Consider the following 12,347-nt stretch of genomic DNA (forward strand, 5'->3'; position numbering starts at 1 on the left):
AGTATATACAGTATACCAAAAGAACAGATGAAAGGTTTTAAAATTCTTTCCTAAAATCACACTGAAGAATATTTATAAGAAAGAGTACCTTATCCAGAACTACTCTTACAATGAATTATTTTGGATTTATAATGTGAAAGGAGCTAGCACCTCCATTATTATTACAGTACTATAAGCCCAATATTTCTTGGCTGCGTAGTTGTTCACATATGAAGATTGAGTGTTCATATAATTAGAGCTTCTTCCCCTTCCCCTGGAATTCCCAATCATAAATGCCTCCCCATCCGAAAGATAGGTTGCATGAAACTTCAGTAGTAATTTTTATGAAGTTTTTTTAATATGCATGATGTGAAATTTACAGTGCTTGTTACTAAGCAAAGCACTTAGGTATTACACATATTTCAGTTATTCCTAAAATAAGAGAAACATTCTCTTTTATTATTATTTTATAAATACCTTACCAGTTAAGCAGAGAGGTTATAGGTAGTCCACATTTAACTGTCTTTCTCCCTTCCTCTCCATTTTTGTCAATTTTAACCAATTTAATGTCACCATTTAGTGTTTAATTATTGTAAGCTGCCTAATGTCACCCCAGGTGAGATGGGTAATATATCAATCAGTCAGTCAGTCAACAATAAAATAAGCACCCCAATTGGGTTTAGACTGCCTAACAGTCATTAAGTAAAACATCATGTGACTGATTACCCTGCTTAGTGACAGCAGTTTTGGTAGTTCTGGTTGTGTATGTTAGGTCAGGACTGCATCATTGCTAGAGCAGGACCTCACATTTCTCCTGCCCTGCTGTACTAACCTCCACTTCAACTTCTCTCAGGCTGTGCAGAGCCGGGAGCCAAAAATCACCTCGTGGTGAGATAGGCGGCAAACAAATTTAATAAAATAAATAAAAATAAAAAGGGCATAAAAAGGAAGATAGGTGTGTGTGTGGGGGGGGAATTGAAGGGCATTTAAAATCATAAGTGCATGCAGGCTTCCAAGCATCTGAAATTTGATAATAGGGCCCCAGGGGTGCTGCAATGCTGTAAGTCCCTTTGTTCAGTGCCATCATAACTTCAAACCATCACTGAATGAATGGACAAGGATTACCTGTAGAGGCAAGCTGAATCACCACTATCCAAACTGAAGAAGGCAAAGAAATAACGCGCATGAAGAAGTATAGATATTTTCTGAAGGTAATGTTAAATGCTTTTATTTGAATGGTAAATGGACTAAAATCTGCTGAAATTTAATTTAAAATTTTTTATTTCATTGGAAAACGGGCTTCTTTGCACTGTAGGTTTATTTCTAATTTCTAAATAAATGTATACTATAATGAATTTTTTAATATAAATAATATGTCTATTCATAGTGAAATGATCATTATTTTAAAATAATCTTATTAAAGCTGGAACAGTATGGTTGGAAGTTCTTAGATTTATTTGAGTTGGTTCACTGGTGGAATGGCATCAGTTGGTAAATTCCCCCCCCCCTTCCCCATCCATTCCTTCATAATTCTGAAATAGGTTCTGGAGAGTTTATGGAGACAAAAAAAATTAAATAGAGATTCCATTATATGAGTAGGAACTCATTTTTGGAAGCTTATTGATTGAAGGTAGAAGATATGATTGTTGGTATGTTTGGAACATTGCCTGATTATACTGTTTTTTCTATTGTGAATTTTATTATTTCTTTTCTCTGCTTTCATGAAAAGATGCACTATACAATTTGTAAGAGAAGACAAGAATACTAATACATGGAAGTAGAAATTCCTCCTCAATTCATATGGTGAATTCAGTATGGGCTTTATATCTGGGCTTCTTAGCCAAATACTAATTTCTCCAAGTTAGGTAGCAAATTCCGCCATATCATGTTTGTATGTTTCATTATGTAATTTTATTTATGATCAGATTTTTAAAGAAAAGTCGTATAATGATGCTTATGATGATGTTTTTTTTTTTGTAGGAAGAGGTCTAAATCTACTTTGCAGATATACAGGGATATAGGAATATCTGAAATTAAATATTTTGACATGGGAGCATCAACAGATTTTTAACAATTCTTGTAAATGCGTTTCATAAATGGGAGAAATATTTTGCATTCCAATTAAAACATTGCCCAAGATCCAAGTTCCAATTGCTCCCAACTGAGAATATGTTCTTGTGAAAACTGAAAACTAATTTTATGGGCCCAAACATAAGCCCTTCTACATTTAATAATGTCCAGTGATTACTCAGGCAGAGTTTTAACTTGTAAAATAAATTAAGTACAAAAGGCTTTTCTTTAGCCAGCTGATAGGCACTTTCACTTTCAGTTAAAAATGGAAACTTCCTGAATTCAAGCCAGGGGAGCTGTTCAGCATTTATATAATGTTCTCTTTTTTTGCTATTTTTAGTTTTTGTAGTTCAAGTCAATAACTTTTGATGTTAAAATAGAGATTTAAAAAAGTTGCAGCGTTTTCATTTTTTTATTTCAGTTGTCCTTTTTAAAAAAAAATCTGGTAGATTATTGTAGAATCAGATACTATAGCTAAACAAGCTATCCTTTTTTAAACATTCCTTTTTTAAAAATTACAGCTAAGGTAAAGTTTCCCCCGCACATGCGTGCTAGTCGTTTCCGACTCTAGGGGCCGGTGCTCATCTCCGTTTCAAAGCTGAAGAGCCAGCGCTTGTCTGAGGACGTCTCCGTGGTCATGTGGCCGGCATGACTAGACGCCAAAGGCGCACGGAACGCTGTTACCTTCCCACCCTAGTGGTCCCTATTTTTTTACTTGCATTTTTACGTGCTTTCGAACTGCTAGGTTGGCAGAAGCTGGGACGAGTAACAGGCGCTCACTCTGCTACGCAGCAGTTGGGATTCGACCCGCCAAACTGCCGATCGACAAGCTCAGCGTCCTAACCCACCGAGCCACCGTGTCCCTTCAAAATTACAGCTACTCCTTCTGAATAGTAGTAGAACTTTAAAAAAATTAAACAAGCACTGTAGAAACTTGAAGACAGCTACTGCGCCTACCCTTAAGGTATAAGTAGTCCTTGACTTACGATGGCAATTGAAACTGGAATTTCTAAGTGATGCAGTCATAAAGTAAATCCTGCAGTTCCAGTTGCCGTTGTTAACTGAATCCCACTGTCATTAGGTGAGACCGTATCACCTTAAATGCTTTGCACAGCCCTAATTCCTTTAATTGTGCTTGTCAATAGCACTATTCAAAAGCTGTTACATTTACAACCTATAGCAAACTATTATGGTTTGCCTAATTTTTGAGGTATTTTAAAAGAATTCTTTTTAGTAATAGAATTGTAATAAAAATTACATCCACTTAAAGATTGGCCTAGTGGCTGTAAAGCGGGTGACAGTGAGGTCTAGTCCTATGTTAGCCATGAAAGTTAGCTGGATGACCAGTCACTCACTCTCAGTCCAACTCATCTCACAGGGTTGTTGTAGGGAAAATAGGAGGTGGGAAGGGTGTTGGAGATAAGACAAGATAAGATAACCTTTATTGTCATTTTTTTACTGTGGGCACACTGGCACAAATTAATGAAATTTTATTGCCTGCTCTCCAAAGTGTACACATACACCCTTATGTATAAATACATATAAATGTTAATCACTGTCCATCTTGAATACCTAGCGGAAAAAGGAAGCTTGAAAGTTCAAAAGGTTGATAATGCATAGAACAAAACTCTGACTGAGTCTGGATGTTCTGCTTCAGATACCAGGAAGCCTACAAGGAAAATGGGTGGTAAAGAGGGTGTGTGATGTCCCTGACAATCCTGCGGACCCTGCTCAAGCATGGCTTACATGCTATGTCCTAGACGGGAGGGAGGGAAGGAAATGCCAATAATCTTTTCTGCCATCCTCACCACTCTCTGCACTGCCTTCCTATCTGAAGCAGTGATGTTTCCAAACCAGACAATAATGCAATATGACAGTATGCTCTTGATCATCTCTCTATAGATGTTAACCATACTATATGTTCACCACACTGAGGTGTTTGTAAAAATACCCTAAAGGTAGGATAGAAATAGGTAGGTAGGTAGGTATTCCTTGGGTACAAGTTAAAGTTAAAGTTCCATGAGATTAAATAATTATTGCCACATGTTTGGGAAATGAAAAATAAACCTTGACATTAAACCTAAATATTTCTTAACATTGACGTGACTTAACAGTTCCTGTTTATAAGTTAGTTAATACATTTTAAAACTCTAAAGGTCTTTTTGACTCATTTCAATTATAACAGAGTGTTAACACAAGAGAAACAACCTGAAATGGTAAACATTGTGGCTTAAAAGCTTATTAGTTCCTGTGGGTGGAAGAACAAGTCTAAAAAATAGCAAACTTAATACCGTTTGTTACCAAATCATTTGAAGATGAAAAAGACTGTGAATGTTAAACAATAAATGTTAAGCAAATTTAGCATTTTGTTTAACTAAATATATGTATATAGACATTAAACGTTTATACTTTTTCTTAGCCCCTCTTCCCACTTTTAAAATTTATGGAAAACCCGAAAGTAGAATCTTTTTATGGATTATATTTATTCATATTTATATATTAACAATTGAAATGGATGCATTCATTGTTGCTACCACTTCTCACAATTGTTTGATGGGATTTTAATATTGTATTATTTTTCAGCATCGGCTGTCAAATAATTCTGATTTTGTGAATCAAACTGTCGTCCAACACAGAAACATTATACAAAACCAACCTTTCTAATTAATGTGATTCCAGATTTCAAAGACATGTTTATTACTAATAAGAAATCTAAAATAGGCATGCCTGTTTTTTTATTTAGATTGTAGTTACATGAATTTCCAAAAGTTTTTTTTTAATGGATTCAGCTTTCTGATATGAAGACATAGCTTAGTGTTACCTTTTTTTAGTAAAAATAATTTAAAAGATCTCAACTTGTAAGTTTAAAGATATAAAGTGAATATTTATTTTTGGTTCAAGTATTTTTGAGCCATGAGCACCAGAATAGAGTATGATTATTATAAGAACTATATCTGACTTATAATTTCCATTTACTTATTCAATTTTTTCAGTACTTTTTATTTAGGATTATATACTGCTCAAAAAAATAAAGGAAACACAAAATAAGACATCCTACTATTAAATACAGTACATTGTGTTGTTTAAGTGTTCCCTTTATTTTTTTGAGCAGTATATTTCCACTTTAAAACAAACTGTTGATAAACTGTTTTTGTGGACTAAATGTTACCCACAGACATTTTTCCTTTGTAAAACAATTTTTTTTGTTATAGTGAATTCTATAGGGTATTGAACAAAAAACATTTTAATCAAAAATATTGACTATTTGTGTTTCTTAATGGATCTGATTCATCCAGCATTGTCAAATATAGGAGATGAATGGAAGCCATTGTTGTTTTTGTTATCTGCGAAGTCGTGTCCGACCCATCGCAACCCTATGGACAACGTTCCTCCAGGCCTTCCTGTCCTCTACCATCTTCTGGAGTCCATTTAAGCTCACGCCTACTGCTTCAGTGACTCCATCCAGCCACCTCATTCTCTGCCGTCCCCTTCTTCTCTTGCCCTCAATCTTTCCCAGCATTAGGCTCTTCTCCAGTGAGTCCTTCCTTCTCATTAGGTGGCCAAAGTATCTGAGTTTTAGCTTCAGGATCTGGCCTTCTAAAGAGCAGTCAGGGTTGATCTCCTCTAGGACTGACCGGTTTGATCGCCTTGCAGTCCAAGGGACTCGCAGGAGTCTTCTCCAGCACCACAGTTCAAAGGCCTCAATTCTTTGGCGCTCAAATGGAAGCCATTATCTACATGCAATTCATCGTGACATCAAAGGAAAGGGTTTTTTAATAAATAAATAATTGGAGTAGCTTTTCTATGATATCTATTATCTGCTACATATTATCAAAATCTTGTTGGTTTTTCCATTTTGTTTTGATATAGAAGGATATAGCTCACTGCTTGAGTATAGTTCTAAGATGAGTATTGCTAATTGTTTTAGTAATGGTTGCCTTTTGCTGGAATGTTTTTGTTAAATTTATTATTTGTTATCCCAGTATACAAATTTTGTACTGCATAAAAAATGTTACGTAGTGTAACATTTTAACAATTGATTAAGAAACATTTTTATGGCTAGAGTTCATAACTAGAGCCTAAGAGATGAGCTTTTTTGATACTAAACATATATTTGACCCATAGAGCTGAATCATGATGGTTTTAAACCTTTATTATCATTTTGTGTTAACAGTCAAATTTTAATCTTTCTAATATCTAAACAGTACATCGTAATCTTCCTATATCTAAAGTTCATATAAACATTTTCACTTCTATTAAATATTTTTGCAGTTTGCTTTACCTTACAGTGGCTGTTAGTGACTGAATAGTACAGTGACTATTTCTAATATTTAAAAATGTTTATCTTATTTATTTAAATAAGTCATAAGACCACCCATCTTAATCTGAATTATTAAAAGAAATATAGGTATTTTTCTTCTTGTTAAGAATCTTTGCAAATCCTGTTTTTATCAGTTTAGTTTTCATTAGATTTATTCATTATATCATGATTGTTTTTTCTTCCTCTACTAAATAATAATGGATTATTTTCCAATTGTAATATTAAGCTGGATAAGAACTAAATCTAGAGTTTGTTAACATTCTTTCCGACAGCAGCCCCTTCAGCCCCATTTAAAATATTCTCCATCTTTTGGAATAGATTTGGGTGCAGGCCGGGAGTTCATTACAGTATCCGTTTAGCTGAATGACACCAGTATCTAGCCCATTTATCTAATTTCATCATCTTGCTAAAGTAATTAAAGCAATGGGTTTACCTGTTGGAATATCAGTTTTCATATTATAAGACATCTTAATCCAGCCAGGCTAGGGAAAGTCTGTGGTGCAATTGATTTAATTATTAATTAAAACTATTCTTGGCAGTATAGTTTTGTTCATTTATTGTGTACAGTAGTTTTATATTTATAGATGAGTCATAACTATGAATAAACACTCTTCAGTTTCTCGTTTATTCTTCCCCCGAAGACCCAATTTCTACCACTTTTTACACATAAATTTACCGATTTATGATATCAACCAAGAAAAATAATCTTAAACTAGCCCATTCATTTGCTAATTTCTGCACAGTGTCATGGTAGCTCAGGTATTTCCTAAACTATAGTGATTATAGCATTTCCTCAGGGAGGCTTGAACCCATACTGAAAATAATCTAAAAATAATTACTTTCAGGTGGTTAATGTCCAAAGCATGTGTCTTTGGATATGGTTTGAAATGTGGTTGGCTCGTGGTGAGGGGATGTGGATTCAGGATTGAATATTTTCTTGGTGACAGTGATAGGTGTGGAAGAGAGTAAAGAGTTGCCTTAGGTAAATTGAAGTATTCGATAAGATATGCTACACTGGGGCAATTAATGCAGGTGAACCACAGGCAGAGAAGGGAGGGAAAGGAAAGCGCTGGGAAGATTTTATATAACTGTACAATTAAGTTGATCATGGCATTGAAGAACTGAGATTCTTGCCTTTTATTGTTAGAACTAAATTTACTGCATCTTGTCCAGGCATTTGGTTTATTGGTCTTTCTATAATTACAGTTTTTCTAACAATATTTATATTGAATGTTAACAGTGTTATGCAGATTTGATATGCTAATTATATGGGGAAATAATGTTGCCTGCAATGGTCTGTCTTTCAGTGAATAAATTTTTAGCCTTCGAAGGCCCTGTGCTACTGGATATGCGTATTAAGCATTTGATGAAAACAAAACAATTATCTCAAGCAACTGCCTTAGCAAAACTATGCTCAGACCATCCAGAAATCAGCAGCAAAGGCAATTTTAAGCAAACCTATCTAGTCTGTCTTTGTTCTGGATCACCAAATGAAAAACTAATGCAAGAGGTGAGTATATTGTATGTCTGTTTCTCTAAAGGGGAAAGTATTGGGAAACATGATCTGAAAATTATGAAAGAAACTGAAGTAAGATCATAAGTACAGTCACAAGTTTCATTTAGTGACCATTTTGCTTACTGACCATTGCCAGCCGCAATAGTGGTTGCTAAACAAGGGCTACCTATATAAGGCAAAATTGTGGTTTGCAGGAACTAATCTTCCAATTTCTTGCCTTTCTTTTGCAATTGATTAGCAACAGTGTTTCACTACTATTAGTCCTCAACTTATTACCACAGTTGGGATTAGAATTTCTGTCATAAATCATCACAGTTGAACCCAGTTGTGCAGCAGTGTTTATGTTGGTTGTTAAGGGAACCACTGTAGCAAATCGTGGTTGTTAAGTCTATCCAGCTTTCCCAAATGGGCTTTTACTACAGTTGTGACCAGAATGTCTGTCGTAAGCCATCGGAGTTACAAGTTGAGTTGGACCCACTTTTATGAAAAATTATACTGCAGTCATTAAGCAAAATGTGATTATTAAATCCAGTTTTACCAATGGTTTGTTGTTGTTGTTGTTGTTGTTGTTGTTTTTTGTGGAAATGGGCAAAATAGATTGCAAATTGTGATCATCTAACCACAGGGTACTGTAACTAGCCTTAAACGTGAGCCCAGTGCCTAGAGGCCAAATTGCAAGTGACCATCGGGATGTGCGATAGTTGTAAGTGTGAGTACAAGTCATGAGTCACTTAGCCAACTTTGTCATAACTTGAATCATGCTGAGCAAACAATCATAAGTCAAAGACTATTTCTACTGATTTTTTTTTAAAAAACTGAAATAGTAAATGATAATTCTGTGTACGGTTTTCTGCAGAAGTACTTGAGATATGAAGTAATTGAGGTAGCTATTGCACTAGGTGCAAAGTGTAGAAAGTGGGAGACTGAATTCTATTGCCACCTTAGGTGCAAAGCCAGATGGGTGGCCTAGGGCCGGTCACACTCTCAATCCTAGGAAGCAGGTAATAGCAAACCACCTTAGCAAAATACCTTGCTAAGAAAATACTCCTGGTTGGTCACTAGGAGTCAAAACTGACTTGAAAGCATATTCTCTCCTTTTCTCTCCTCCTTTCACAATACGTATAGAATAACAATTTGGGTAATAGATTTAACATGATATGAATTTGTTTTATTTTTGGAAAATAATTCTGGTTTTACTTCAAACCTAGGCACATGATCTGAAACACCAAGGTTTCATGTGCACTTTGAAAGGCTTGACAATTGCCTCACGAACATTCTAAGGTTATTAGAAATGAAAAATATTAAATGTGGGAGAAAAGGAGAATTAATAAATGTGTAATAGGAAGATAATTTGATTAGCTTTTAGTTTTAGTTGTTTTTTGAAAGTTTTATTTTTGAACGTTTCCAGCATTTTGAAATGTTACTATCAAATTATTGTTCATTTGAAAATAAACATTTTATTGTTCATGATTTGTCTTGTCCTACAGATTACGGATATAGACTGTAAAGATGCTTTGGAAATGATCTGTAATCTAGAATCAGAAGGAGATGAAAAGAGTGCTCTGATTCTGTGTGCAGCATTCTTATCTCGGCAGCTACAGCAAGGAGAGATGTATTGTGCATGGTAGGTTTGAGTTTATTTGAACTCTGTTGTGATCAGCATGTGTCGCATTTAGCAGTAAAATAAAGGCTTTTGTCTCCAGATAACTAATGCACTTGGAAATTTTTTTTTTTAAATTAAAGGTCATGTAGCATATTGATTATTACATAGCAACATTAGTTTTGAAGTCTTCAAAACATCAGTTTCTGGCTGTCTATTTTTCATTAAAAATTTAATGTTCTATTAATACATGTTGCAGACATAATTTTTTTAATCCTGTCTGTATTTTATGACATTCTTTTTGTGTGGTTATGAAATCTTCTTGTTTCAGTATATCTTTATGGAGCATTTGCTGGTAATAAGCAGACTTTTTAAATATAAACTTATATTAGAATACAGTTAACATTGAAATTTCCCATTCTTCTAGGGTAACATTAGAAAATTTAATTTCAGCATTTAGAAATGTTAAGTTAGTTTTGAAAAGGTTGATTTATTTAACATTTCAGGATGTTTAATGCACTGAAAAGCATGACAAAAATAATGCTTGAACAGCAGTACTGAAGTATGATTTGTGGCTTTCTTTATTTTTTAACTCAACTCCATCCTCTGGAAGAATTTAGATGAACAATATTTCATCCCCTTAAACACAAAAATTAAGTTTTTTCCTCATGATCATCTTTAGTAATTTAGAGCAAAGAGCACCATAATTTCACAGAGAGGTATTCTTCATTTTAAGGGTTGCATTTTTCTGCTAAATTGCACAAGGTGTTTCATTTATTAATATTTATTTATTTATTAAATTTACCGTATATACTTGAGTATAAGCCGAATTTTTCAGCCCACTTTTTGGGCTGAAAAAATCCACTTCGGCTTATACTCCAGTCAACAAAAAAAAAGAACTTACCGAGGACTTGCGCGCGGCCGAGCTACTTTGCCTGACGCTGCTGGGGTCGCCCGGGTGCCTCTGCTTGCCCTCAGCAGCACCTGGCCCGGAATCACATGCGAAACAAGCCCGGCAGAGGAGCCGGAGCGGCGAGCAGAGGCGCCCGGCCCAGATCCTGCAAGGCCCGGCCGAGACGCGCCCCCAGCAGCGGAGCTGCTCCGGCTCCTCTGCCGGGCTTGTTTTGCATGTGAGCTACTTTGCCTGATGCTGAGAAGACCCGCTTGGGCACTCGGGTTGTTGTCAGTCTCCGCAGGCCCTTCTCGTTTCCAGGAACGTCAAGCGCGCTTGGCTCTCCACCCCCACGGCAGGGCAGGGCAGGGCAGAGACTTGCTCGCCCTTCTGACGGCCCTGAAGAGAAACGAAGGGCTTGCAAACTCCCCGCGAGAAGCTGGGCGAAGCGCGCGGCTGGGCGAGTGTGTGCCTGCGCGCGTATTTACGAAAGAAACGCTCCGAGAGTTCTTCTTTCTCCGCCCCCTTGGGGGGAACTCTAGCGACTGCTGTAGCCGCGCTTCTCTTCTCGGCTCCGAAAATAGGGATTTCTACTCTCTCTCTCTCTCTCTCTCCCCTCCCCACCCCGCATTCTCCTGCCTCTTCGATTGCGACAATAAAAGGGCGAAGGGTGCGCTGGTTTCTTCCTCCTTCCTCCCCCCCTCCCCTCCCCTCCCCGATTGTCAGGTGAGGCAGCTGGAGGTCTGGCCGGGAGATTGTAGCCGTTTTGAAATGCCGCGTCTTGAAACGCCCGATCAGCTGATTTTCGGGTGGAAGAGCCGCGGCTTGAATCTGTTTGCATCTGCCTGAATTAGACCGAAACGGCCTGAATTTGACCAGAGTTGCTTTGTAATGGCTGGAGGAACTGCAGAGGAGGTCTTGCCGGGAGATTGTGGCCGTTTTGAAACGCCGCGGCTTGAAACGCCTGATCAGCTGATTTTCGGGGCGGAAAGAGCCACGGCTTGAATCTGCTTGTATTTGTTTGAACTTAACCAGAAACGGCTCGTAATGGCTGGAGGAACTGCGGAGGGAGTGAATGCTCCAGCCTGGAATATTTGGAAAGGCTGGGGGAACCGGATGAACTGCAGCTTAAGCGACTGTTGCCGGAGGAGCCATGGCTTGAAACGCCCCAGTTTTGGGGCAGCGTTTGCTTGTTCCCTCCCTCCCTCCCTCCCTCCCCTTTCCCTCCTCTCTAAATCCTTCCTTCCTTCCTTCCTCCCTCCCTCCCTCCCTCCCCTTTCCCTCCTCTCTAAATCCTTCCTTCCTTCCTTCCTTCCTTCCTTCCTTCCTTCCTTCCTTCCTTCCTTCCTTCCTTCCTTCCTTCCTTCCTTCCCCAGCCCTAATCCGGAAAGTGGAAGGAAAGAAGAATAAAGGCTGGGCGGAGGAGGAGGGGAAGTTTAAAAAGGGGGCGGCGTTCCCTTTAAAAAGCCGCCCGCCACGCCGCGCTCCCTCGCAGCACTCGCGGCGGCTGGCTTCTTGGCTCCCGGTCTCCCCCAGGCTTCCCGGCTGTGATTGGCGAGCGAGCCTCCCGAGCTCCGGCGGCCGTGACATCAGCAGAAGCGGAGCAAGCAAAAGCGAAGGGGGAAGGAAGTTCACCAGCAGCACCTCGAGCCCGCTCCGAGCGCTGGCGGACGCGGAGCCGAAAGAGAAGCAGCATCTCTGCGCGCCCGGGCTGCTGGGGTGAAGTTGCAGCCGCCGCACCAACCAGCCGAGGAGACTCTCGCTTCCCCCCACCCCCCCACCCTCCCTACATCCCGAGCCTTCCAGATCTTCGCCTGCCTACTCGCGAGCAGGCATGTTTTCCAGCCAATCCGGGCCTGGGAGCAGGGCGCCGGCGGCACGTCCACTTTCCCCGCACTCTCCGTTCAGCCGGCGCCCTTTGAGCCTGGAGTGATGCGGACGTCGGAAAAGGGCGCCGGGCGAAAGCAGC

The 12,347-nt window shown here is 38.6% G+C and overlaps 1 protein-coding gene across 3 annotated transcripts in view; it reads left to right on the forward strand.

Moving 5' to 3' along the window:
• ZNF292 (zinc finger protein 292) overlaps nucleotides 1-12,347 on the forward strand; it is a 36,977-nt gene that overhangs the window by 9,115 nt on the left and 15,515 nt on the right. The window contains exons 1-3 of one of the 3 annotated variants that reach the window (XM_083376920.1): nucleotides 1,178-1,190; nucleotides 7,678-7,880; nucleotides 9,374-9,510. In XM_083376920.1, the coding sequence (XP_083233046.1) occupies nucleotides 7,719-7,880; nucleotides 9,374-9,510 (299 nt within the window). In that variant the 5' untranslated portion in view covers nucleotides 1,178-1,190; nucleotides 7,678-7,718. Of the gene's footprint in view, nucleotides 1-1,177; nucleotides 1,191-7,677; nucleotides 7,881-9,373; nucleotides 9,511-12,347 lie in introns of those variants that run through there. The other 2 variants (XM_083376919.1, XM_083376921.1) reach the window with 2 other exon arrangements.

Source organism: Vipera ursinii (genome assembly GCF_947247035.1).
Source record: "Vipera ursinii genome assembly, chromosome: 1".
Classification (NCBI taxonomy): Eukaryota; Metazoa; Chordata; class Lepidosauria; order Squamata; family Viperidae; genus Vipera; species Vipera ursinii.